Consider the following 26,087-nt stretch of genomic DNA (forward strand, 5'->3'; position numbering starts at 1 on the left):
AATTTCCTTTACTATATACTTTTAAAATCATTAAAATCTCAATCACAAATTTACATGTAATTGCTTATAAAATATTTTTATTTATAATAAGATTTTTACTCTTTATATATTTCGAAGGGCTTTATATAAATAATGTGCATTAGAAAATCATTCTTTTTGCTCGCCATAGTCTTTTAAAATGACGCAAATATTAATTTAAAATTACACTTAACAAGTATAATTTTTTCCAGATAAGGAAGATCTCTTCCAATTTATATTTTCTATAAGGTTATACATGAAAAATTTCCATTCAAAAACTTGAAGATTTTTCCTTAGTATAGCCTTTGACAATCATCAAAATCTCAATCACAAATTTGCATGTAGCCCCTTATATATTTTTTATTTATATTAACATTTTGTAATTTATACATTTTGAAAGGTTGTATATAAAAAAAGTGCATTAAAAAATCATTGTTTTTCCTCACCATTGTCTTTGAAAATGGCGAAAATATCAATTTATAAATTACACTTTCCCCAAATAAAATTTTTTATTTTGATTTTCCTAATAAGGAAGATCTCTTCTAATTTATATTTTTTTATAAGGTTATACATGGAAAATTTCCATTTAAAAACTTGAAGATTTTTCCTTAGTATAGCCTTTGAAAATCATCAAAATCTCAATCTCAAATTTACATGTAACCCCTTATAAAATGTTTTTATTTATAATAAGATTTTTGTTCTTTATACATTTCGAAGGGCTTTATATAAAAAATGTGCATTAGAAATTGTTCCTTTTCCTAACCATAGTCTTTCAAAATGGGGCAAATATCTATTACTTACACTTACGCCATATAAAAATTTTTATTTTGTTTTCTTGATGAGAAAGATTTCTTGTAATTTATATTTTTTATAAGGTTATAGATAGAAAATTTCCATTCGAAAACTTGAATATTTTCCTTTACTATATAGCCTTTGAAAATCATCAAAATCTCAATCACAAATTTACATGTAACTCCTTATAAAATGTTTTTATTTATATTAATATTTTTGTACTTTATACATTTTGAAGGGTTGTATATAAAAAAGTGCATTAAAAAATCATTGTTTTTCCTCCCCATATCTTTGAAAATGGCAAAAACATTAATTTATAAATTACACTTACCCCATATAAAAATTTTTGTTTCGATTTCCTTGATGAAGAAAGATTTTTTTGTAATTTATATTTTTTATAAAGTTATACATAGAAATTTTCCATTCAAAATTTGGATGATTTTCCTTATGATAGCCTTGAAAATCATTAAAATCTCAATCACAAATTTACATGTAGCCCCTCATAAATTATTTTTATTTTTAATATAAAGAATAAAGTTTTTGTAATTTATATATTGTATAGTGCTCTATGTAAAAAATGTCCATTGATAAATATTTTTTTTTAAGCTGGTTCTGGGAGTGCGAAGGAAATCCCACGACGTTTGTAGTATTCATGTGTCAATCATATTCCCTGGGTTACCTATTCATGTGTGGAAGACATGGGGGCCAATGTTGGGAGCAAATAGATCCCTCCCACTGGTCCAAGCAATTATTTTCTCCCTAGCTCATCCGTATCTATTATATATTATATATTAGCTAGGATAAGGGGACATCTATCGCGTTTGACCACTCGGCCACTCTCCCCTTAGATGCGATTCAGCTATATAAGTAAATAGGTAACGTAAGGAATCACCCCAGTCCCCACCACCTAATTGACAAGCCATATGTAAAAGTTAAAATTTCAAATTTAACAAAATTGGATGCTAGGTATTTCTTCTGAAAATAGATTAAGTGATATAACTTAAAAATCTTACTCCATAAAAACATGAAGATACTAAAGAAAAGTCGATTTACATGCCCAATTAATAAGGAAATCAGAAACAAACAGTACTGGCAAACACACCCCTGTACACAGACAGTGCTGCTTCCATCTGTTCTGTTCTTTCCAAGCTTGCAGGGCGAGTTGAGGAATAGTGCCATAAAGTCTTCCACTTGATCCCTGTAAGTTTTTCATAAACCCTTGGTGCGACACTTGGGTCATATCCCGCATAGGCCATCAACAAGAGGCCAATATGATCTGCCTCCATTTCCATTCTGACAAACAAACAAACAAATCAATTGTAAAAACCTAAAAGAGGCCGAGTAAGTTGCAACATAAAAACAAGGGAAACAGTCTTGTAACTGTGGAGGAACTCAGCCCAACCCTAACCTGATTTGCATCATTGGTGGAGGAAGACTGAAGAGAAATGCTTCTGATGCTGACATAATGGTTCACTATTTACTCATAGTAGTCAATTAACTTCTCTTCTAGCTTAAACAGGATATATAATGGAGTACAATTGTGACTATGTAGATCAAAGTGGAGAAAGTAGTACAAGACCACACAAAATTAATGCCATGAGCATGATGTTAACGTGACCACTTACAACTCTTTCCGAATTACTTCTGGCCATTCCAAGTCATTTTGAATGCTCATTTCCTACGCAGTTAGAATTTTCTTTCAATGTGGATGTAGGAAGCATAATAATTGGGTTGGTATGCAAAAGGGAGAAATGAATAAAGTAGAATGAACCTTCTTGAAATTAAACAAATGAAGATATTTCAACATGATAATCCATGTTACTCTTATGTATTTATTGGTAATCGTACAAGAATCTCAGAATGGGATAATGTATGAAAGAAGAAATATTAGTTGATTTTATTCCAAAGATTTTGTCCTATACGGTTACAAATTAGCAAAAGATACACGAATGCCTTTTATAGTCCATTGAACTACAAACTAAACCAGCGTCTTCCTGACAATATTTGATACTATAATGTCCTTGTAAGAAACCTACTATGGGCACTTTGCTCAATCACTCCCAACAGAATGCCTTTTCTAGGCCAGAACAACGTTGCTAAAGGCCAATTCCATCAGTCCCTAGCAGAATTTCCAACATTTCCTTGTCTCGCACAACACTGTCCTTCAAGTGCCAGATTGGGGGTATATTTTACAAGCATCATTGTTCTCAGCATGTCATGTCCATAACCCATGGTGTGCCAGAAATATGAAATGTCAATTATTTTGCTCAAAAGAACATCATGTCAACCTTTTTTCCTCAAATTCAATAAAGAAAAGTCATGTATATGTTAATTCAAGACATTCTACATCTCTTGTTACTATGGAGTTTGATCGTTTCCCTCAGTGTATCACTTTGGATTGATTTATCATGATCCAAGGAGAGCTATCACCAACTTAATTACTAAAGACTATCCAAATTACACAAGAAATTAACTTTAAATTTGTTCATGTAAGGTATGAATAAAAATAAAATTGGAATGTAGGGTTCAATTTCATCCGCATGCAACAAATTAAGAAAATGTAATCTAGTTGATTAAACAATTAAATAGAATAGTCATTGTTACATATCCTCCAAAGACACTATGAACTAGAAACACAGAGTACCATGGCAGGATCAAAACAAAAAGCAATTATAAGCCACAATGAAATGACCAAGTTAAATAGGCTGGATAAGGGTAAAATTACAGAGAAATTAAAGTGAAATACCTTGTGCAGAGGTCCTCTTTCCGCAGTAAAGCATCCACTATTTTTTCAGGACCAAGACAACAGAAACGTGGCCTGAAATAGGGGTGGTAACGGGCGGGGCGGGGCGGGGACGGGGATTCCCCATCCCCGATTCTCCGATGGGGGAATTCTCTTCCCCATCTCCATCCCCGCGGGGATTTCCTCCCCGTGGAGATCCCCACGGGGATTCTCTAGTACTTAACAAAGGGCTTTTATATCTAATTTTAATTGTTATTAATTTAAAATAAATAGTTTATATGATTAGCACAATTAAATTAAAATTAGAGTTTTTTATATTATTACCTAGGCCATTGAATTTTTTAATGTTGAAAAAAGTATACATACATACAGAATATATATATATATATATATTTCAATCGGGTTGGGATCCCCACGGGGCGGGGAGAGCATTCCCCGTCCCCATTCCCATTTAGGAAACGGGGACGGATTGGCCCCCGTCCCCGCCCCCATGGGGGAGGGATTCGGGGAATTCCCATCCCCGTCGAGTCAGGTCCCTGCGGAGATAGGGGATTAGGGAATTCCCATCCCCGTCGGGTCGGGTCCCCACGGGGATCGGGGATTCCCCGCCCCATTAACACCCCTAGCCTGAAATGAATATCCATCCACAAGCCTTTTGTAGCAATCTCCGCACCATGGCGAACAACAACATGGGCAACCTCCAAGAAACAAATAAAAATCCCTAGATAAACTCAAAGAATCATCTCAACTTCAATCAATAGCAAGGAAGAGGATACCTCATGCCCAAGCAAAGTGGCGATCTCGGCATCCGTCCTGAGATGATCAAGAACTCTGGTGGAAACCACAATCTTGCGACACGGAAGGCAAAAGGCATAGAAAGTTTTATCGCTCACCACAAGCACCTCCCAACTCTCAGCCTCCGCCGCCTTCTTCGTGGTCTCCGGGGACTGCTCAAGAGCTTGGATCTCACAAGCGTACCAGAGATCTCCCCACTGCCACTTGTCATGGATCTCAAAAGCGTAACTGAGATTGCCCCACTGCCGCTTGTCATGGTTGAGACATGGTTGAATGGCTTCGATGATGTTCTCGGAGATGCGGCGGACGCGGATGGTGTCGGGATGGTTGCCGGGGAGGATCCTGCCCTCGAGGCCGTTCTTCAGCTTCTGAAACTCGATCTCGCTGATATCTCGCTCAGCCAAAGGAGAGACGATGACCAAGCGGGAGTTGTTACTGAAAGGGACGGTCTCAAAATAGCGGTAATAGATGATGCCTCCGCCGCCAACGATGACACCAAGAAGAACGGCGAGGGGTTGGAGGATGGTGCGGCGGTTATGGTGCCATTGCTGGGGCTGGAGTCGATCGAGGTTGCAGAACCGGCGCCATGACAAGGATGGATTGGGGATAAGTCCAGCGGTGGGGTTAGGGTTGGAGATGGACCTCGAGAAGAGAGGAGGAGAAGGAGGAAAATGGGGTCTGGGAGAAGAAGGGATCTTCGAGGAGATGGAGCGACAGAGGAGGGGGAGTGACCTATAGAGGAAGTTCATTTCGTTTTTCGTTTGGAGGTTTAGACCAGTGAGTGAGGAAGGCAGGAGTCTTTCTTATTGTGTTATTTCTTGCACCCTTTTGTTCAATTATTTTATGATAGATGTAGGTTTCTCACCGAAGAAAATGCCAACATCGATCTCCATTCGCAACGTTAGCCTCACTATATGGCCCTTAGCACACATGTTGTTGAGTGAAATGTTCAGTGAAAAAACTATGTGGTTGATGAAATGCCTTTTGGTTTTCTATAGCTGAGTATCTATGGTCAACTAAACTCAAAAATAGAAGACTTTTGGAAAAAAAGCTTGACCAGCCAATCAGATCTTCCCACTTACTATTAATTTATAGCAAAAGTAATACAGACAGAGAGAAAAAAAAAAAGCACCACATCCATGGGCTAATACGCAGAGTCGAATGTTTTTTTAAAAACTGACCGGCCGGTCAGACTGAAAAAATCGGGAATCATCCCATAACTTAGTCCGATTTTAGAATAATTGTTGACCAAATTTTGAACTGGTCAAACCCGGCGAACCGGCCGGTCGGATCAAAACCGGATGAAACCCGATTTTCAATTTTTTTTTTGTTTTGTTTTGTTTTGTTTTTGTTTTTATTTTGTTTGTTTTTTTTTGTAAAAAGGGACTTTAGCGCATTTGAATCGGTTCTTTTTCTCGATTTCATAATACTCTTTTCGAGTCTGATCTGTCGAAAAATATTGTTTTGGATTCTTGAACTTTGGAGTTTAGACGTATGAAAAAATAACAGAAGAAACTCAGAATTGCTTTTAAGAGGTAGAGATCATACAGGACTTAGTTTATTTTATACTTTTATTTAATGGTAATGATGATAAAAAATGAGAATTAAATTAAGCATATTTAGTTCTAGCTTTGTTTTGAATTTTTTTTTCATGTCTTATCTCATTCTCACATAATTAGTAATTTAATTAGTGGTTTAACTTATGTAGTGATCATCATCCATTAATAGATTAAAAAAATAAAAAGTTTAGGGAATAAAGACCGGTTCACTATCCACTTTATGACGTCATCCGACCAAAATGGGTCGTCCGACCCGTGACCAAATATGAGACCGGTTAACTATCCACTTTTAAAAACATTAACACAAACATACACCCCATTGGTCCCAACCAACCCCTATCCTGCTCCAGCATCGGTCTAGTACAAAATACAAGAGATTATAACAATATAATAATATTTTCTTTCACAAAACACCACCACCTTAATTACAACACCCATGAACGATCTAACCCAGCTTCTCAACAGCACCATACTTCACCACTCCAGTCAGATACAGTACCATACTTGTAAGGTTCCTACTTCCATTCTCACCACTCCATTGCCTGCAAACCCCTTGCAGCCAATCCTTCACCATTCTTGTGACGATCGCTACCCTTGCACCTCCATGCCTCTTGGCTGCGGCCTATCTTCAATCATATCCTCAACACATACACACTACAAGATGTTATAATTCTTTATTATATAATCATCCATATCTGAGTCATGTCTCAAGCTGAACCCAAGAAGACAACTCAAATAGCTCTCCAAATTCTTCTATCACATACAAAGAAAAAGGACAAAATTATTCAATCAGAAATCTTCCGAACAAAAGCCCTGAAATTAAGATAAGAGGATCCACCTTCACTCCCAGCTACCAAAGCCTCATCTTTCCACATCTTAGCCTTTCTTCTAATCTCAACACCCTTCTCTCCATCCCCCATCACCAACTCCAAACACCTCACAAGCTCTTCTCCTTTAACAACACCATCACCATCAACCTCACTCCTCACTCCACATCCCCACAAACTCTCCACCAGCTTCGCATTAATCCCTTGATCTGACCACTGCGGCACGCACACCATTGGCACTCCGCACGCCAAGCTCTCCAATGTTGAGTTCCATCCACAGTGTGTCACAATACATCCAACTGCCTTGTGAGCCAACACTCTCACTTGTGAGCACCACTCCACCACCATCCCATCTCCTCCTCCTTCAATCTCAAGTAGTTCTTCCTCTCTGTTATCCTTTCTCACAACCCATAAATATGGTCTCTTGCTCTCCTTCAACCCTTTAACCATCTCCTTTATCTGCTCCTTCTTCATCTCTACCATAGTTCCAAATGATATATACACTACTGATCCATCCTCCTTCGTGTCCAACCACTCCATATACTTCTTCTCATCCTCCTTGAAAAGATAACCAGCACCGGAATTGGTCTCTTTTGGTAAAAGTCCAACAGGTATGGCTTCAATCTCAACATTGAATGAAGCTAAAGCATCAGTTTCCCATTCCTGAAAAGTGTTCATCAACACCATAGCCTTCATCCTCTCTTTCTCTTCATCCAAGATCTCAAACATCTCTCTAAACAAACAGAGAATCGAGCCATCCGCGCTATCATAGTTGGTAACTCTCACAAACGACGGCAAGTCTCTGATTTGAAGTGGCTGCAACCCAGGAAAGGAGACGGTGAACGAAAGGTCGTCGATATGCGTTTTGATGAGACTCTCAAAGCCATGAAAGAAGTGGTAGTAGGTTGCAAACACGCTGCTCGTTTGTATCCAGTAAAGGACTGAAAGGATGCCATGCTCGCGGGCGACTTCTACTGCCCAGTTTAACACGATGGTATAGATTATGCACGTCACTGGCTGGCCTCTTCCGGCGTGGTTTCCGACGATCTCGGAGACGCTGCGTTTGCTGTTTGTTCTCACGTAAGAGTGGAATTTGTCGGTGAAAATAGAGGGTTCACTTTTGAACCCGTCGTCGTAGCCATCGGAGTAAGGGATGAAGGTGATGAGACCATCGCTGATCAAGTCTTGGTTGGAGGAGAACATGCGGCGGTGGGCGAAGACGGTGGTGGAGAAAGTGACAGCGGCGCCGGTGGAGGTTGCGAGGTGTCTGGCGAGGTGGAGGGTGGGGCTTATATGGCCTTGGTGGGAGGAGGTGATGAACAAGAAGTGGTGGTGTTGTTTGTCCGCCATTGATGGTCAGTCAGTACTGTGTTGATGATGAACTTGAGGTGATTTTTGTAGGAATGAGTCGGTATCGACTATAGCATTTTTGAGGAAACAGCCTGTTTTTTGTTTGATACTACTATGGTCATGGATCAATGGATTATTTATTTATTTATTATTATTATTATTAGAAGGTGAATAAACCACTATTATTTAAACAGTAAATGGCTATAAAAAAACTACTTCACCTATAAACAAAACGACAGAATAAAGGTAAGAATTTTTTTTTTCATTTTTAAAGATCAAATGAACGGCAAGACAAGGAAAAATAAAAAAATGTGCACTATTTAGGAGAAAAAATCAGGATGTGTAAAGTAAAAGATATAAAGTAAGTTTAATAAATATATGTTTTTGTTTTTGCTTGATATTTGATATTAAAAAAATTTTAATTGAAATGAGCACTCTAAGTAAAAAAAGAGTGCTTATCCACTTTAATTAAAAAAATAAAAACTAAAAATAAAAAGAGTCAGATACCAATAAATTGAGAAATTCTCAGCGGCATAAATCAATGTAATTTAATAAAGAATAAGAGAATTTCACACCATTTAATGTTTTTTTTTTTATTTTTTTTTTAATAAATATGATAATTATAGGATACGCACATGCTGAAAATTTAACAAGATTGTTCAACTTTGTGTTCTCACTCGATAATATGGGGTTTGAACAGCAAACATATACCCATAACATGTGATCTATTATTTTCATCTCTGTGTCTAAGTAGATTTAAATTTTCTATATTAATATTTTTTGTAATGAATTAATTTTACCTGGTTATAAATCTTATGGCAATATCTAGTTTTGTTATCCTTGTATTTAATTTAACTTTTTATTTTTTTTCTCTTCTCATTATTCCTTGTTATAATTTATTTTAAGAAAAAAAAAATTCAAATTGGTTGGCGTTAAAGAATATCGAATAATCAGCTCGATGCCAACTATCATTTGGTCTATTGGCATCGGGTCCCTTACGTAGGGTGTTCGCATAGAATGTCGAACGTGGCTCCCTGAGTTTGATTCCCATCTCGCGCAAGATGAGGGCACGGTTTGGTGGTGAGCGCGGCTTCCCCACGTGTTTGTCCCTGGGTTCCGGTGCTTATCGTCATTCTCAAAAAAATTAAAAAATAATAATAATAATAATAATCAGCTCGATCTACTGTTATTAAAAAACATATTATTTCCAAAGACAAAGCAAGGTCTTCATAAAAGCATCAAAAGCCGTTCCGCGTCTGATAACAAGGGGATCTTTTATTCTTGTTCGGAATTAATGAATTAAAATACTAATATTTAACTATTTACACTGTATATCAATGTGGGTCGATGACTTCTTTACCGTGAGAATACTCAATAAGAAGTTGGAATGAGAGATCAGAGGTATATACAAACACATGGATTTCACTAGAGTTAGTAAATAAATAAATATATATATATATATTTAAAGTTTTCTAGATTTTCATATGACTTTTTTTTTTGAATAAAGTGGATAAGCCACAAATTTATTAAAAAGAAGCAAACTGGAAGCAACAAGGTACAAATGAAAGTACAACAAACACTGGAGCAAAGCAGAAGTCTGTTATCCTCACCAGAGATGAGAATAACAGAGAACAAGGAAAGCAAAAAGAAAGATAAAAGAGGAGCAATCTGAAACCGGCGAAGTCAACCATATGGAGATACAGGCCAGCTCAGAGGAGGAGGTAACGGAATACTCCTGAATCTGATCGGGCGCCAGATCACCGGTGCAGACAGAGGATCTGGAACTGAGGAAGTTTAAGGAGCGCTTGATCTTCTGAGAACCCTCCGAGCCAATCAAAGTGTGGGAGTCAGAATCTGCAGTAATCCAAAAAAGAATCATATTAGCCGTATTATAAATTGTAACAGAAGTTTGTGAACATTTTTGGTTAAAAATACGGTTATTGCGTTCTAGCCAGATATTCCATAAGATGGCTCGGGAACAGAGGTCCCAGATATTTCTGAGGGGAGAATTAATAGAGGGAATCCAATTGGTCCAAATGTTATATACTGAGGAGGGTAGAATTTCGGTATCGAATAAACATTTGAAGAATGACCAAATTCGCTCAGCGTAGGTACAGTTTAAGAAAAGGTGGTCCACTAATTCAGTGTTATTATGGCAAAGGGTACATGTGTCAGTGGCAGAAGGGTTGCACCCTTTTTTGAATAGGTTCTCAAGAGTTAGAATTTTGTTATCCCAGGTAAGCCAACAGAATAAGGTGATTTTGCTAGGAGACTTAGTTTTCCAGAAATTGGAATAAAGTTGATTGCGAAGTCCTCCATCAATAAGAAGATTGTAAAAAGATTTGACTGTGAAAGTTCCATTCTTTTCTAATGACCGGGGAGTAAGAATCATCATGATCATTGGAACAATCCGGTAAAAGAATTTAGAAAGTCTGGTAAGATCATTTTGTAGTGGGTCGATCTAAAGAGATTACCACAGGGAGTTGACAAAAAAAGAATAAATTGTTTTAAGGTAATCCAAGGGTAAGGGACAGTCCGAAAGAGAGATTCATAAGAGTTTCTAGGGTGACCGCCCTCTAACCATCTATCAAACCAGAATAGAGTTTTTTCACCATTGCCAATTGATTTGGTTAGGCGAGAACGGAATGAATGAAGTATGGTATTAATTCCCGCCCAAAAGAACGATTTATTTCTGGGCGGTTGTGAGAAAAGAAAGGTTGGGGAGTCACTGTATAGATAATTGGCTTTAATGATCATGGACCAGCATGATTCTAGTGCAGTAATGAATTTCCACCACCATTTGCCAAGTAAGGCTTTATTGAATTTCTGAAGATTAAGGATGCCCCAGTCACCCATGCTTCTGGGTCGACAAATTCTGTTCCAAGCAATTAATCTTATCCCCTTAGATCCCAGGTCCGGACCTTTCCAAAGAAAGTCTCTCCTGATTTTGTCAATATCATGTATGACCCAGGTAGGAAGTTTGAAAACTGACATCCAATAAACTGGGATGGAAGATAACACAGAGTTGATAAGAGTTAAGCGACCCCCCAAAGAGAGGTAAATTGCTTTCCATGGAGTGAGTCGAGTACGAACAGATTCAATCAGCAATGCCCAATCTCATAAAAATAGTACTATGACGCTCAGTTTTATCTAAACTCTTTTAGTGTAAAACGTCATTAAATATGTCTATTTATTTGTTGATGTTGATTTTTTTTCAAGTTTTTTGGGATCTTTTTAGCATATAAAATTCTTTTAATTTTTAACTTCATTATGATTAAAAATTTTAAAATTATATTATCATTCATTTGATATTTTTTAAATTTTAAATTATTTATATTTTAAGAATAATTTTAACTTAATACGTATATCATCTGCTCATGACTGTTTCACTATCTCCTGTTCACTAACTTAAGTATTTTGATTAATTCATACTGTATTTCCACAACTAGTGGAGCTTAGTTTTGTCATTATATATATATATATCGTTAATTAGTGTAACCTTGTACTTTTATTTGCTTAATATACACGTTTTACCAACCTTTTTTTTAAATTAAAACATAATAACGAATTACAAAAAAGATAAATTAATCGAATAATCTGGTCCGGTGGAGCAACCAAAACCAACACTAAAGCTACTTAATTTTTTTAAAATAAAATTTACTTATTAATTTTTCATTATCATTATGATGTTTATGTTTAGAAAAGTATCAAGTGTGAAAGGATGACAACAAATAGAGGTCAAGTAAACCTTAATAATTGCAATGGAGCTTTCAACAAAACTTGGTTAACACTCAGTTTAGTAATGTGTCTAATAGTTCGGCTGAAACTAATCACCATTTATCCCATTACAAAGTTACACCATGGACTTTATTTTTTGGTGTTATTTTTATTTCCAAATTAAGAAATTTACCAAATAAAAATAAAAACAAACCAGCAAAAATCTTACCAGATAAAACTAAACTCTTCCACAGCTCTTATCAACAAAGGCCTTAAGATTAAGATCAGACGATCCACCTTCAATCCCAGCATCCATAGCCTTGTCTTTCCACATCTTAGCCTTTGTCCTAATCTCAACACCCTTCTCTCCATTCCCCATGATCAACTCGAAACACTTCACAAGCTCTTCTCCTTTAACAACACCACCAGCATCAACCTCACTCCTCACTCCACACCCCCACAAACTCTCCACCAACTTCGCATTCGTCCCTTGATCCGACCACTGTGGCACGCACACCATTGGCACGCCGCACGCCAAGCTCTCCAAAGTTGAGTTCCATCCACAGTGTGTCACAAAAACATCCAACAGCCTTGTGCGCCAACACTCTCACTTGTGAACACCACTCCACCATCATCCCATTGACATCCTCTCCTTCTTCTTCTTCAATCTCTATTAGTTCTTTCTCTCTGTTATCCTTTCTCACAACCCATAGATATGGTCTCTTGCTCTCCTTCAACCCTTGCACTATCTCCTCTATCTGCTCCTTCTTCATCACTGACAGACTGCCGAATGATATATACACCACTGATTCCTCCTCCTTCGTGTCCAGCCACTCCATATACTTCTTCTCGTCTTCCTTGAAAAGATATCCGGCGCCGGAGTTGGTGTACTCTTTTGGCAAGTGTCCAACAGGTATGGTTTCAATCTCAGTACTGACTGAAGCTAAAGCATCAGTTTCCCATTCCTGGAAGGTGTTTATCAACACTCTAGGCTTTACCCTCTCTTGTTCTCTATCCAATATCTCAAACAGCTCTCTAAAAGAATCGAGAATGGTGGCGTAGTGGCTATCGGAGTCGGTGGCCATGAGAAACGATGGCAAGTCTCTGATTTGGAGCTGCTGCAAACCTGGCAAGCAAACACTAAATGAAGGTTCATCGGAGTGAGCTTTGATGAGACTTTCAAAGCCATGAAAGAAGTGGTAATACGTGGCGAACACGGTTGCGGCTTGTATCCAAAATAGAACTGAAGGGATTCCATACTCGCCGGCGATGTCAGCCACCCAGTTTAACAAGAAGGTGTGAACCATGCACGTAACTGGCCGGCCACCGGCGAAGAGTTCGTTAACGAGGATAGAAACGTTGCGTTTACTATTTGTTCTGAAGACTGAGAGGTACTCCTTGGCATCCATGGTGCCACGAATGTGACTCTCGAGGCCATCGGAGAAAGGGAGGTAAGTGATGAGACCATCGTTGAAGTCTTTGTCGGAGTTGGGAGTAGAGGAGAACATTCGGCGGTGAGCGGAGATGCTGGTGGAGAAAGTGACGGCGGCGCCGGTGGTGGTTGCCAGGTGCTTGGCGAGATGGAGAGATGGGTTTATATGGCTTTGTACGGGGTATGTGATGAAGAGGAAGTGGGGTTGATGGTTGTCCGCCATTGATGGTGATCTTGAGATTGAAGATGAATGCATGGTTTGCATTGGTGGACATTGAGGTTAGATTATGTACAGAAGAAGATGGACGTAAGAGTGACGTCATGGGTGACGCATGGAGGTTAACCCTTTGTATGGAATTTGGTGCTTTGCTTCTTGGTTTCGATGACTTATATGTTAAGTTTTATTTCTTTATCTATTTATTTATTTATTAAAATGTTTGTCTTAAAAGTTCATTGTTAAGTTATGAAATGGCGCGTAGCTCGGCAATTTTTAGATGAACCATTTATTCAATGCAAATCAAGAAGTAGACAATCTAAAAGAAAGGCAGGAGGAGAATAAATCCACTCCTGAAGATCTGAGCTAGAAAAAGTCACTCTCGCTAAGGTATGAGCGCACTGATTGGCCGATCTTCTAACAAAATGAATCTTAATATCTTGGAATAGAGACATAAGCTCCAGACAATCTCCCAATACAATAGCTCGGCAATACTTCGGGTCTCTAAGACAATGATAAATATATCGGCTTATTCTAAGATATGATGTAAAACCCAAGGATTTTCTTATTAAAATTCTTTCAAATTCTCTTGTAATTGTATTCTTCGGACAGGTTTTTGTAATTAACAACAACTCAAATTAAATAAATAATTTTATTATTAAACAAAAAAAAAATCTGCTATTTATGTTTAACAAAAAAGAGTATGTGCACAACAAGCAATGAGCATCCAACGGTGGGTCCTTAATCAACAAGTATGGAGATTGAGTTACAAATCTGCTCATATAGTCAGAGTCTCTTTGATCGCTATTGTATCCAGCATGTTTCTCATTTTAGGCATAAACATCCAACAAGTCAATACTTTTCGTAGTGGAGTCAATGCTGTTGGATAAAAAAAAATTTGGTTTTTTTTTTAATTTAAAAAATCAGATGTTTTTTTTTTCACTCTTACTAATTATTAGTCATGAGTTCAATCTTTAATATTTAAACTGAATTAAATTCACTGGCTTTTCTCTCAAAAAATTAGGTGTTATTTCGGTTTGATTAATTTATTACTTTAATATCTTATGAAGACAACTATATAAAAGAATAATAATATATTACATAAAATTTTATACCAAGACAATGTAAGCCTCAGTTTTCCTTAATGCTTATGTGCAATTTTACGTATGATATTCAAATATATATATTAATCGTCTTTTGCTTAATTTTAATGTTCTCATTCAAATGAAGTTGATCGTGGTTCTGGTTGTAGTTGCCCATTTCATTAAAACAAAGCAGAAATAATTAAAGAATGGTTTTATATCCAACGTTTTTTTATTCATAAAATTGAATAAACTACACTTTCATTGAAAAGAGAAAGGTAAACAAACAGTCACAGAGAGGAGAATACACTACAAACAAACAACAATCAAGAGCCTCTCACCAAAGGTGAGGCACTCTTAAAGCATAGGATAAAAGAGCAAAAACAACAAAAGCAAAAGAGAAAAGGGCAACTGGGCTGGCGAAGACCACTGTTGGCAACACAGGCCTACCCAAGCTATCTGGGGGAGTAAACTACTCTAAAGCTAAGTCATGATCTGTATCACCGATATGATCTGAAACTCTTGCTTTCATGAAATTTATGGAGTGCTTAATCCTCTAATATGCTTCATTTAAAGATTGCTGCTAAGGGTCTGTAGTTGTGGAAAAACAAAGCATAGTAGCAATTTTAATAATAACAGAATAAAAACGTAAGGCATGTAATTGGAAGATACAATTATTTTGTTCTAGCTATATATTCCAGATGAGGCTTTGGCTCTGAGGTCCCAAAGGGTCCGTTGTAGAGAATTTAACAACAGTAGCCAGGAGGTCGAGATCTTCGAAATGGTTGGTGGAAATGAGTGTAGTTCTAAGATTGTTTAAAGAAGGACCAAATCCGCTCCGAGTATTTGCAGTTAAAAAAGAGTTACCATTGTTTTAGAAACTTTGTGGTAGATAACACATGTATCTATGGTATTTTGGAAGGTACAAGTTTTCTTGAATAGGTTTGTGAGAGTTAGAATTTTAGTATCTCACACTAGCCAACAGAATAATGAGATTTTGCTTGAAAATCAAATTTTCCAAAATTGAGAGTATAACGGGCTATGCACACCTCTATCTATTAGAAACTTGTTAAATGATCTAACCGAGAAGGTTCTATTTTTTTCCGGTGCCCAGATGTTAACATCATCCTGATCGTTAGAGTAGTCTAGGATTAAGTTCAAAAGAGTAGTGATAGATCATTTATTATAGTTGTGTAAAAAAGCCTCACTGGTAAAGTGAGATGTTGAGTGATTTGTCTTAGAGTTATCCCGAGAAGGTACAATCATTGTAAAGAGAAAGCCATATATCTTGTTTGTACTTACTGTTTTTCTATTTCAATAAATTTGTGGTTTATCCACTTCTATAAAACCAAGGACTGCTTTTAATTAGATCACTGAAGAAAAATAAACAATGGACACAAAAAAAATAAATTAATGATTTATTGATTCTGATATTGAGCGTATTGGTTCTTAGTCAGTGTAGTACTGCTTTTAATAAAAATCAATATGGAGTTGATACTTGACATATTATTATTATTATTATTATTATTATTATTATTATTTATAAATATACGACAAACACCCTATTTAAAAAATTGACATCTTTTTATTCATAATAAATGAATATAAAAAAGGTAAAAATGATTTTGAGCTATATATTTTATAAAATTAAAAAAGTTTTGATTTTATGATATTCTCCTTTAGAGATGGCAATAATACCCATACCCGACCCAACTTGACCTGACCCGACCTGAGTTTAATGGGTAAAACCCGATTTGACCTGGTTTCGGGTCGGGTTCGGGTAAAACCCGACTTGTATGAAACGGGTGCGGGTGCGGGTATGGGAATTCTAATACCCGACCCGTACCCGAACCCGTACCCAGCCCGAAATTAAAATTACTAAAATATTTATATAATATATATATACACATATATATATACTAATATGTTCTACAACTTAACAATTTAGAATTTTTTATTTTTCCTCTTTGTTTGGTCTTGTAATTTTATAATAATTTTATTTTATTTTATTTTATAAAAAATTATAATTACTTTTAAGTTATTTTTTTATAAAAATAATATATTTTTTATTAATTTTTTTTAATATTGAGGGGAGGCGGGTATACCCATGGTATCCCGATTACCCGTCGGGTCTTTGGTGTGAATTTGGGTTTTTAAAACCCGTCGGGTTCGAGTTCGGGTTCGGGTATACTTGAGTGGGGTATCGAGTGCAGATGCAGGGTATGATAATACCCACACCCGACCCGACCCGTTGCCATCCCTATTCTCCTTTCTAAAAACATTGTATGCATATTTTATTTTATTTATAAGACTTGTTTATTTAATCATTTTTCTTCATCAGGATATTTTTTTTGTTTTTGTGTGTGAATTCTTACAGCATAGAAAATAAATTACTAGCTAAAAAATACTACATATATATATATATATATATGAAAAAATTATCTCGTAAAGTAGTTTGATTATCGTGTTTATCCATTTTATTCCAAAAAAAAAATGATTGTGTATATTGGAAAGGATATGAACAAGATATCACAATCCTTTCTTGAACATTTGGACCATCTCTCAAGTTGAGCATGCATCATCTATATATTATGAAAATTACATAACAAACAAAAAATTAAGAATCTTCAAAACCAGACAAATTAAGAATATATATAAACAATATATATATATATACATTACTTAAAATAATATAAAAAATAAAACTGTTGATGATTATGCAAGGAAGAAACAAGAAAAAACCAAGGTGTTTGATGAAATGCCCAGTTCAAACACAGGTGTTTGTTATAATGCCATAAAGAACTTGTGTTTTTAGTATACTAAGTCAAAGACCCGAGAAAAGAAAGTGGACCAAGGTAGTGCTTCACTGACTTCAAGGTCTTCACTCTTCACTACTATTTAAATCAAAAAGTATTACAGACAACCCGACATAAGGAATACAGCTATTGGCTGGCACACACACCATACACCATTGGTCACCCTTTTGATTTTAAAGGTTCAGCATTGGCTGGTTACAGACAAAGAGAGATATGACTAGTATTAAATTCATTTCTGTCTCAAAACCCAACTAACATAACTAGCACCAAACTAATATATCAAACTGACTTGACCAACTTCTCAGTTGACATCCATACTTTATTCTAATTCAGTACAGAGCTGGTGAACAGAACCATGCTCTCCATCCTTGTACTCCATTATTTTTCATGCTTGCACGTGAACAGTAGCATGGCCGCCGCCAGCCCTTCTCCGCCTCTTTGCGTCTCTACCATCTTCACACTTGCCTCACCATGTCTGGCTTCATTCATTCCATCTACTTTAGTACGAACTTGAATCATATCTTCAACAAAAACAAGATTGATTTTATATATATTTATTGAAAAGAAAAAAAAATTAATTTGCAATCCACTACGATTTAATTATATATATAACTTAAAATAATATAATTAAAGCATAAAACAAGATTGATTTTAAACACTACGATTTTCAATTGGAACGCGCAAATCTACAAATCAATTTAAAGACTTATCTTAGTTTGCCCTTTTGTTTTAGTTAATTAAGCATTCCAAACACTCAAATTTATTTGCAACCTGACACATAAACTAAACTAAATTCTAACCGCAATGCACTATGCCATCAAATGGCAAATGCATTGATCAGAGATTCACAATCCAAACACGTCCCACATTACTTATCATAAAATGCACAATAGGAACTATCCAGTAAACATTCCAACGAGAGCCATGAGATTAAGATGAGATGATCCACCTTCACCCACAGCCTCTAAAGCCTTATCTTTCAGCATCTTAGCCCTTCTTCTAATGTCCTCACTTTTCCCTCCTTCACCCATGACCATCTCCAAACACCTCACAAGCTCTTCTCCTTTAATAACACCATCAACCTCACTCCTCACTCCTCACTCCACAACCCCAAAAACTCTCAAGTCTCAACCAACTTCGCATTCATGGCTTGATCCGTCCAGTGTGGTACGCCACACACCAAGCTCTCCAACGTTGAGTTCCACCCACAGTGTGTCACAAAGCAACCAACCGCCCTGTGCGCCAACACTTTCACTTGTGAGCACCACTCCACCACCATCCCATCCTCTCCTTCTTCAATCTCCAGTAGTTCTTCCTCTCTGTTATCCTTCCTCACAACCCATAGATATGGCCTCTTGCTCTCCTTCAATGCTTTCACAATCTCCTCCATCTGCTCCTTCTTCATCATTGAGACACTTCCGAATGATATATACACCACTGATCCCTCCTCTTTTGTGTCCAACCATTCCATGTACTTCTTCTCATCCTCCCTGAAAAGATATCCAGCAACTGAGTTGGTGTACTCTTTCGGCAAGTGTCCAACAGGTATGGCTTCAACCTCATTGCTGAATGAAGCTAAGGCAACAGTTTCCCATTCTTGGAAGGTGTTTATCAACACCTTGGGCTTCTTCATCTTCTTCTCTTGTTTCCCATCTAAAATCTTAAACAACTCTCTGAACGAGTCTAGAATGGTGGCGTAGATGCCATCGGCTTCTGTGTCAGTGAGAAACGATGGCAAGTCTCTGATTTGGAGCGGTGGCAATCCCGGAAAACAGACGGGGAACGAAGGATCATCAGCGTGAGCTTTGATTAGACACTCAAAGCCATGAAAGAAGTGATAGTAGGTGCCAAACACAGTGGCAGCTTGTATCCAATAGAGGACTGAAGGGATGCCATGCTCACCGGCGATGTCCACCACCCAGTCTAACAAGAGGGTATAGACTATGCACTTCACCGGCCGGCCACTGGTAGCGAGATCGTTCAAGAGGATAGAAACGTTGCGTTTACTATTTGTTCTGAAGAGTGAGAAGTACTCCTTCGAATCCATGGTGGTAAGTTTGTAATCCTCTCCATCTAAGCCATCGGAGAAGGGGAGGTAGGTGATGAGGCCATCATTGAAGCCTTTGTCGGAGTTGGTGGTGGAGGAGAACATGCGGCGGTGGGCGAAGATGGTGGTGGAGAAGGTGACGGTGGCACCGGTGGTGGTTGCGAAGTGCTTGGCAAGGTGGAGGGCTGGGTTGATATGGCTTTGCATGGGGTACGTGATGAATAAGAAGTGGGTTTGGGGGTTGGCAGCCATTGTTGATGAGCTTGAGATTGAAGATGAATGAATGATTCGGTCCATACGGGGTGGTAGATATATACTGACAAACATTGAGTGACTAAGATTGAAGAGTGACGTTGGCGATGACGCATGTTAAATATCTACAGTTTTGTGGAATGCGGTTTCTGGTATCTTGTTGCGGTTGTCATTTGGTGTTTTTACTTTTTAAGGCCCGAAATGGATAAGCGAGCCCATTTTAGCCACAAAATCAATATCTCAGTTTACTTATATAAAAAAATTTAAACAGTAGGATTTTTGTTGTTTAGTTTCTATTTTGGGACCATTTTGGTGGTTCAGTTCTCTTCACTTTATGGGCCTTTATTTTGTTTCTCTTGTACTCTCTTTCTTTTCCAGGCTCCTTTGGAGTTGTGCTTTGTTGTATTCTACTTTTTTTTCTTATTTTTTTAATAAATATAATTTATTCATATTTTTTAAAATTGGATATCTATAAATATTCAATGTGAAAAAACTCAGTGTGGATTAGAACGTTTCTTGATATATCTTAATTCATTAAAAATTATAAAAATAAAATAAAAATGGTTCACTTGTAGGTGATCACACGGTATTTTAAAATACTCACTAAATTTTTTAATTCTTTATTAAAATAATAATTATTTATTTATGTTTTAAAGAAACTATATTTTTATGAAACTATTTCATTGCAAACCTTTTCCAAACATAATATATTGGACAGAAACTTTTTGTTGGAGCAAAATTTAATGTAATTAATGCTAATAAAATTAAATATTTTTAGACTTAAAATTTATTTTGTAAACGATAAATATTATTTATTTTTATAAATATAATTTTAAATTTTAACTATGGAAAAGTTTTATTGAAATAATTAAGTTTTAAAAAATAGTTGTAAAATGCCTCTTCAACTGAGCCGGCCTTTGTTCTATTGAGCTGACGTTTGTTATTTCTTGATGGACTTCGTCATTTCAATCGCTGGCTGGGGGTCTTCATCCTATGTGGCTAAAAACAGTTTGCTATCCTTAACCAAACAAAAATTTTAAATTAAGGTTTTATAAATTTTTTTAAAGAACTAAGCTCGTGCTTGCACAAGTTTGACGGTGAGCTCAAACTGAATTTGGACTTGGAGTTTGTTCGGGAGCCCAGCTAATGATTAACTCATATATTGGGCTTGTCTTCTAATACCTAGAGATTATTTTATCATGAACAATATTATAAATATTCTGTCTCAAACTCTAAGTTTTAAAAACTCAATTATTTTTTATATATGGAGTCCCATATTTTCATATTATCATTCTCATATATATTTTTTTTTCCATTTTGTTTGTTTAGTTTTAAAAAACAACATAAAAAATCACAATTTAATTCATCTTCTAAACAAAAATAGAAATTTTATTTATTAATTTTAAATTTTCATATAACACTTATTAATCTCAAATTCAATCTTATATTCTAATTATTGAAATATTTTTTTTTAAAAAAAATGTGGACAAGCCGACAAACCCTTGTGTTGGAAGAAAAGTCTAACCCTAAACCTTCCAATTGTAAGAGAAATGAAATACCACTCTCCTAGTGTAAGATAGTAAATATTATTGAAATAGGTTTTTATATAAAATAATATAGAGGATAAAAGATCGTTTGTTTAATCATTTTTGCACATTTAACATTCGCAAAGAATATACATACAAATCCACCAATCTGTTGAGCATGATTCTATTCGTATGTGGAGAAAACCCAAATTTTTTGAGGCATATTTTATTAACTAATTAGGGTTGTAATAATTTTTGTCAACAATTTTCCTAGGTCGTGTTACCGTTTTTAGAAGCCACTTTGAGGAAAAAAAATGGTGAGTTTTTGAGAGATTCTATTCTTTAATCAGCCTGATTAACTTAGCAATCAGAGAATCATTTCTAGTTTTATTTGGCCGATTTTTAGTGGGCATGATTGAGAATTTTATGAGGAGATCATATTTTAACGAGTAGTTTTTTTTTTACTAAAGGCCTTTGAACAAAATGTGTTTTGGATTATATTCTGCTCTGACAAGTTTGATCTAACTCGATGACCAGAAAAGCATCCATTGTTTGATTTAGCTTATTTAATTTTTTGGTTAGCTTTTATAAGATATTAAAGGTATTTTCTAAACAATCGAGATTGGTTATGAGGTCAAAAAGGTCGTTTTTTACTGCTAAAATCTCAGCTTTAATTTGTCACTATTGTTTTGTGTTTCTTTTTTGTTATAGTTGTTCATGTTTAGCATGATATGCCTGTGAACATATGTGGTTGTTGTACACATTATTAATTAGTGCATGGTGGAGTCTTGCATTGGGAACAGATAACGTTCATGTGGTTTTTATTCTATTTTTGAATAAAATTTTTATTTTAAAATTACCATGCGTTTTGTGTGATAACTTTGTAATTGTTATTGTGTTTTTGCACAGCCAAATATTGTTGCTCCTTTTATTCTTTCAAAACGAAGAAGGTACTGTGAAACTCACTTTTAGGTGTTCCTCTTTAGTCTCCCTTTTCCAAAAAAATCAATTAACACAATGATTTTCATTCAATTTTAGTTTGTCCTTTTTAATTAATTAAGCATTCCAAACGATTAAATCTATTTGCAAGCTGCCATTAAAATTAGTGATGTAAGGCCATATTTTCAACGCATGCAATCAAATGACAATCAAAAGAAATCACATCAAAAGACTAATATAAGAGAACTAATCAGAGCTCAAAATACTAAGGTGCAGTAGTATCTAAAGAATAAGATGGAATTATGGTCACTAGGTCCTCCACAGCATTAAAACTATAAAACATTAGCAATGAAAAGTCAAAAGTATAAAGCTTTCTCGAAGCCAACACTCACCAAACCCTCTATATATATTTATATAAATAATGTTTTCACTCAAAAGAGCTAAGGACATTGAGTATACAAGAATAAATGGCCAGATCCCAAACTAAATAAAAAGAAAAGATTTCTGTATATGCAATAGAAACACAAAAGATGTTCTAATAGCAGCATGAGATATGAGTGTTAGAAGTTTACATCTTACTGAATAAACCTAATGCTCATAAATCATTTTGAGGCACGGATATCGAGTGAGAATGACAAACCTAATATGTGTACAACAGTTATCTATTTTATATTATTTCATATACTCATTTAGCTTGTATTAGGAGTATATTTTAGAATTCGATATTAAATCTAGTATCTTTTTCATTCTCAAACTTTGAGCAGCATTTAAAGATAAGGGAATAAAAAAAAAAGTATTCCAAACCTTAAACGAAGAAATCGGAACTCTTTCGGCATCGATTGAACAAGGACAAAGCAAACTGAATGGCTTATGGGCAGCTAATGGCCTAGATTACAACCGTAAGTACTTTCCAGAGGGCTTTACGAGCATTTTTATACCCATAAGGAGGGATTCAGATCCAAATCAGAGGATCTTACGGGCAAGACTTAATGCCCGTAAAGACCATCTATAGGAGCTTACGACCAAAGGTTATGCTCGTAAGAGCAGTAGCAAAAGGTGCATCACAGTAAAGCTTACGGCCATAGCACAGACAGAGGACCTTACGGATGAGACTTACGCCCATAAGTGTTCCTATAAGGCTCGCTACCTATCATCTCTAGTTTCTTACGGCCACGTCATTACGCTCATAAGCAGCCCGTAAGTAACCGAATATAAATAGATCTTGATGAGGATTTTAGGGCATTCCTTATATATATATATATATATACTCTTTTTTTGGAGGCGAAGCCAGGGGAGAAAGGAGACGAATCTCCAAGGCTCAAGGGGCTAATGTAGGAGAAGATTTGGATCCACATTCAAAGGGAGAGTTAATCATAGCCATCTCTTCATCTCCTTTAGTTTTAGATCGCCGTTTAGGGATAAAGGAGAGAGATCTTGCCTCATCTCTTTCTCTCCCTATTTGCGGTGGTGTCGGCGGCGAGGACGAGAGAAGGGTCTCGTCGTCAGGGTTTTGTTTCATTGTTATTGTTGAGATAAGGTTCTGATTTATTTTTTTGATGCTCTTTCTTATGATTCTTGTGACATGATACTAGTTAGAGTTGCGGTTTGGTGAGGCGATGTTGATTTGATTTAATTTGAGGATAAGATTCAGAAATTTCTGTTAGCATAGAAGAAACTCCTCTTCGATTTTAGAGGTCATAGAGGCCGAATTTGAAGGATAGTAGAATAAGAAACTTGTAAAGATCGACATTGGAAAGTACCTGCAAAATTTCAGAATTTTTATATAGTATCCTATAAATTATAAGTTTTAGATGCAGGTGGCAGACAGGATTTTTGTGCTTCCCTTGATCAGTTTTTGATTAATTTCATGGTTGTAAGTTCTGATTTAGATTTAGATTTATATAAAAAATTGTAGAGGATGATTTTATCTTTGACCCTGCAAAATTTCATAATTTTGAGCCATGTAATTTGTGAGATATGATCATATTTCTATAGTGGTGCTCAACAGCATTTCTGCAGGAAGCATGAATTTTGATCAGAGAATTTGAAGATCTTAGATATTGAATCAGGACTCATGTTTAATAGTAAAGTTGTTCAATTTTGAGTTAATTAGATGCTCATAAAGTTTAATCTTATTTGAAGTTATATGTCATGAGATATTTTTATTAGAACCGGCATGCTAAAATTATTGGTTTACATATTTATGATTTTTAAAAGTGGTGGCTTAAATTCTGTAGATCTCAAATCATTGTGAGATTTGGATATGTTATAAATGTAGATGCCTAGTTTTCTCAGAAGATTGAAATTTTTTATTTGGGTTAGAATTTGCAAATCTAAGCTGATGTCAATCTTAAGGTTCGTAGGAGAATTTTGGGTTAGAATTGGTAGTTTTGTTAGTGTTTGAATATGTTTTTGCATTCGTGCGAATTTTAGAATTTGTTTACTTGTAATTTTGATGGGTTATTCCCAAATTAGAACTTTTTGAGAAATACTCAATTGGTGAAAGAATTCAAAATCTGGCCGTTCATTAGGTAAGTATCTCACATATAAATCCTATTATATGTATATACTTGAAAATTCTAGTTTCCTAAATTTCTGAAACTTTTTAAAATAATACTTGTTATTTTGATTTATATTTTGAGTTACTTATTTTTTATAATTTACAATTCATATGTAAGTATTGGGATTTGGAAATGAATTGGAATTATTTTTATCTGAAAACTGGATCATCAAATTTCTGTATTCTGTTATGATAAGTGTTTGGACATTACGTATTTTGACATAGCAACTTGTAGTCCTCAAATAACTTTGCAATAACCTTGTCATTAGGGGTTAAACATTGACCGTGTTGACATGTATCTGTGAAATAGAAACTATATAGTTTTTCACCTTCTGTCGGTGAAGAATAACGTTTCTGATAATTCTGGCTCGGGTCATCGAGGGTAAACTTATTACCACTGATATTTTGTTTTGTCAATAGTTATTTGTGGAACAGATATAGTTGACTTTTTGATCATTTATGTTTTATTAAAAAACTTAACTTCTAAATTTTATTATGATAAACTTGTATTTTATTACACTTGTTTGAGTTTTGAAATTTAGAGACTTTTATGATCACGATATTTTTTAGTGGGTACTTATTGGGCTATCAAGCTTATAAATAGTTGTTTTCTACTTTTCAGATCACGAGCAAGATCCGGGTTGTAAATTAGCGGGTGGTCAAGTATCTTTTCTCAGTGTAGTTGAGTTGTAAATTCTCTTGTTGTAGTCCTTGAAGTTGTACTCAAATGTTATCATATTTTGTTATTTGTAATCAATGGCTTTGTTAGATTTATTTTATTTATTTATTTATTTTTTTTTGCTTTGAGTCCCTGCGGGATTTCTACCCTGTGGATGCGCTGCCATTTGTCCGCCGTCGGGCTGGGTTCGGGGCATGACACACTAAGTATAAAATGTCACTAAATATGTCTCATTCATTTGTTGATGTTGATTTTTATTGAAGTTTTTGGGATCATATAAAATTCTTTTAATTTTTAACTTCATTATGATTAAAAATTTTGAAATTATATTTGCCATTCATTAGATATTTCTTAAATTTTAATTTTTTTATATTTTAAATTTTTTTTTGACTTAATACTTATATCATCTGCTCATTACTGTTTCATTATCTCCTGGTCAATAACTTAATTAATTCATGCTATATTTCCGCAATGTTAGCTTTGTCATTATATGTTTTTTTTAATATCTCGTTAATTTGTGTAACCTTGTGCTTTCATTTGCTTAATATACACGGTTTATCAACCATTTTTTTTTTAAATTAAAACATAATAATGAAACAAAAAAAAGGATAAATGAATCGAATATCCGGTGGAGCAACCGAAACCAACACTAAAGTTACTTAATTTTTTATATAAAAATTACTTATTAATTTTTCTTACCATTATGATGTTCATGTTATAAACCCGTCTGTATAAAATT

The 26,087-nt window shown here is 35.4% G+C and overlaps 4 protein-coding genes across 7 annotated transcripts; all 4 read right to left on the reverse strand.

The window, feature by feature from the left end:
• Window positions 1-1,779: 1,779 nt before the first annotated feature.
• On the reverse strand, window positions 1,780-5,287 carry LOC120280288. 3 transcript variants are annotated; one of them, XR_005542291.1, is made up of 3 exons: window positions 4,330-5,287; window positions 3,557-4,251; window positions 1,780-2,103 (listed from the first exon to the last, which is right to left on the reverse strand). XR_005542291.1 is itself a non-coding variant. In XM_039287063.1 (2 exons), exons 1-2 carry the CDS (start codon window positions 5,095-5,097, stop codon window positions 2,047-2,049), a joined length of 825 nt encoding a protein of 274 aa, XP_039142997.1. In that variant the 5' UTR covers window positions 5,098-5,276; the 3' UTR covers window positions 1,807-2,046. The 3 variants fall into 3 exon arrangements, 1 of the variants encoding a protein (XP_039142997.1); XR_005542292.1 differs by having other exon boundaries at window positions 3,557-4,274; window positions 4,330-5,282; XM_039287063.1 differs by lacking the exon at window positions 3,557-4,251 and having other exon boundaries at window positions 1,807-2,103; window positions 4,330-5,276.
• An 889-nt stretch (window positions 5,288-6,176) lies between these two features.
• Window positions 6,177-8,186, reverse strand: LOC120279932 (cyanidin 3-O-rutinoside 5-O-glucosyltransferase-like). The gene has a single exon (XM_039286609.1). It carries the CDS (start codon window positions 8,082-8,084, stop codon window positions 6,693-6,695), a length of 1,392 nt encoding a protein of 463 aa, XP_039142543.1. The 5' UTR covers window positions 8,085-8,186; the 3' UTR covers window positions 6,177-6,692.
• Window positions 8,187-11,897: 3,711 nt separating this feature from the next.
• Window positions 11,898-13,590, reverse strand: LOC120280277 (UDP-glycosyltransferase 75C1-like). The gene is given in 2 exon segments (XM_039287055.1): window positions 11,898-12,378; window positions 12,380-13,590. Coding segments are annotated over 2 exon segments (1,458 nt in total). The 5' UTR covers window positions 13,499-13,590; the 3' UTR covers window positions 11,898-12,039.
• A 3,822-nt stretch (window positions 13,591-17,412) lies between these two features.
• Window positions 17,413-20,033, reverse strand: LOC120280207 (crocetin glucosyltransferase, chloroplastic-like). 2 transcript variants are annotated; one of them, XR_005542271.1, is made up of 2 exons: window positions 18,295-20,033; window positions 17,413-17,866 (listed from the first exon to the last, which is right to left on the reverse strand). XR_005542271.1 is itself a non-coding variant. In XM_039286981.1 (1 exon), the coding sequence occupies exon 1, from the start codon at window positions 19,717-19,719 to the stop codon at window positions 18,466-18,468; it is 1,254 nt and encodes a 417-aa protein (XP_039142915.1). In that variant the 5' UTR covers window positions 19,720-20,033; the 3' UTR covers window positions 17,991-18,465. The 2 variants fall into 2 exon arrangements, 1 of the variants encoding a protein (XP_039142915.1); XM_039286981.1 differs by lacking the exon at window positions 17,413-17,866 and having other exon boundaries at window positions 17,991-20,033.
• Window positions 20,034-26,087: the final 6,054 nt, after the last annotated feature.

This window comes from Dioscorea cayenensis, chromosome 17 (genome assembly GCF_009730915.1).
Source record: "Dioscorea cayenensis subsp. rotundata cultivar TDr96_F1 chromosome 17, TDr96_F1_v2_PseudoChromosome.rev07_lg8_w22 25.fasta, whole genome shotgun sequence".
Taxonomy (NCBI): domain Eukaryota; kingdom Viridiplantae; phylum Streptophyta; class Magnoliopsida; order Dioscoreales; family Dioscoreaceae; genus Dioscorea; species Dioscorea cayenensis.

What these genes read in the sequence shown, in the direction of transcription:
- LOC120280207 (XM_039286981.1), bottom strand. Translation starts at nt 19,719, where the DNA reads ATGTTTGTCAGTATATATCTACCACCCCGTATGGACCGAATCATTCAT.
- LOC120279932 (XM_039286609.1), bottom strand. Translation starts at nt 8,084, where the DNA reads ATGGCGGACAAACAACACCACCACTTCTTGTTCATCACCTCCTCCCAC.
- LOC120280288 (XM_039287063.1), bottom strand. Translation starts at nt 5,097, where the DNA reads ATGAACTTCCTCTATAGGTCACTCCCCCTCCTCTGTCGCTCCATCTCC. An exon ending in CCACTTTGCTTGGGCATGAG is followed by an intron (nt 2,104 to 4,329) that starts GTATCCTCTTCC and finishes TTTGTTTGTCAG; the next exon opens with AATGGAAATGGAGGCAGATC.